Below are 1,469 nucleotides of genomic sequence, written 5' to 3'. Positions count from 1 at the left end.
CAACATTAGCTGCCCGTCTTGCCATATGCAAAGCCATCCACTCCAACAAATATCGGCCACTCAAATCCTCCTAACCAGCTCCCAATATACCACTTCGGCTACTTCCTAATCACAACCCATATTCACAAACACGCCGCGTCTTCTCACACACTTTATACTATAATACCCCCCTTTAGCTCCACCCCAATCCCCACACAATTCGCAGGGCTTCAGCTGCCAAATCCAATGCACTTTTCAACACGCAGCTGCGCTTCATATTGCAAGTACGCGTGAAGGACGCGCCGTTATATTCGACTTCGCTACACAGCCTAGCATGCACCAGCACACAGCATCCAGCCTCCATCAGCTCCCACGCACACCAGCGCATCGCTTCCTCAAACGCACCACTAAATACCTGCTCAACCACAAAATGACACAGTGGTCCACATGCATAACCCCCTGACCGTCCTACAACATTAGCTGCCCGTCTTGCCATATGCAAAGCCATCCACTCCAACAAATATCGGCCACTCAAATCCTCCTAACCAACACCCAACATACCACAAGCCGTACTTCCTAATCACAACCCATATTCACAAACACGCCGCTTCCTCTCACACATTTTATACTATAATACCCCCCTTTAGAGTACCCCCATTACCTACTCAATGCACACCGCTGCAGCAGACAAATCCAGTGCAGTCTCTAACACGCCGCTAAGCCTTGGTCTTGCATTCATGCGCACATCCTGTTTGGCAATATACGCTGAACGCTACACAGCCTAGCATGAAACACCAAACAGTACCGCGGCGCAACTGCCGCGCACGCAAGCAAGCCCACCGCTTCCTCCAACGCACCACTAAATACCTGGTCAACCACAAAATGCCACACTGCTCTATATACACAACCCCGGACCGTCCTACAACATTAGCTGCCCGTCTTGTTATATGCAAAGCCATCCACTCCAACAAATATCGGCCAGTCAAATCCTCCTAACCAATTCCCAACATACCACTTCGGCTCCTTCCTAAACACAACCCCTACCCTAAACCCGCGGCTACTTCTCACGCAGTGCACACTGTATTACCCCCACACAGCTATACCTCATCCCCCACTCAATGCGCAGCGCTGCAGCTGCAGGGACGAACACGCAGATGCGCCTGATCTTGCATTCTTCCCGATCTGATGTTTGGCAATATACGCTGAACGCTACAGAGCCTAGCATGAACCAGCACGCAGTATCCAGTCGCCCTTAACGCCCACGCACGCCAATGCATCGCTTCCTCAAACGCACCACTAAATACCTGCGCGCACGCACACCAGCGCATCGCTTCCTCAAACGCACCACTAAATACATGCTCAACGCACAAACTGACACAGTGCTCAACATATACAACCCCTGACCTTCCTACAACACTAGCTGCCCGTCTTGCCACATGCAAAGCCATCCACTCCAACAAATATCGGCCACTCAAATCCTCCTAACCAAC

The 1,469-nt window shown here is 51.2% G+C and overlaps 1 protein-coding gene across 1 annotated transcript; it reads right to left on the bottom strand.

The window, feature by feature from the left end:
- Window positions 1-172: 172 nt before the first annotated feature.
- Window positions 173-1,197, bottom strand: EAH_00068370 (hypothetical protein; the record flags this gene model as incomplete). The annotated part of the gene is made up of 4 exons (XM_013392273.1): window positions 173-308; window positions 444-520; window positions 775-846; window positions 1,067-1,197. Coding segments are annotated over 4 exons (416 nt in total), but the record flags the coding sequence as incomplete, so codon positions are not given.
- Window positions 1,198-1,469: the final 272 nt, after the last annotated feature.

This window comes from Eimeria acervulina, genomic scaffold (assembly GCF_000499425.1).
Source record: "Eimeria acervulina Houghton genomic scaffold, Eah_scaff3252, whole genome shotgun sequence".
NCBI lineage: Eukaryota > Apicomplexa > Conoidasida > Eucoccidiorida > Eimeriidae > Eimeria > Eimeria acervulina.
Note: the sequence above shows the minus strand (reverse complement) of the source record. Positions and strands in the feature narration are given on the sequence as shown.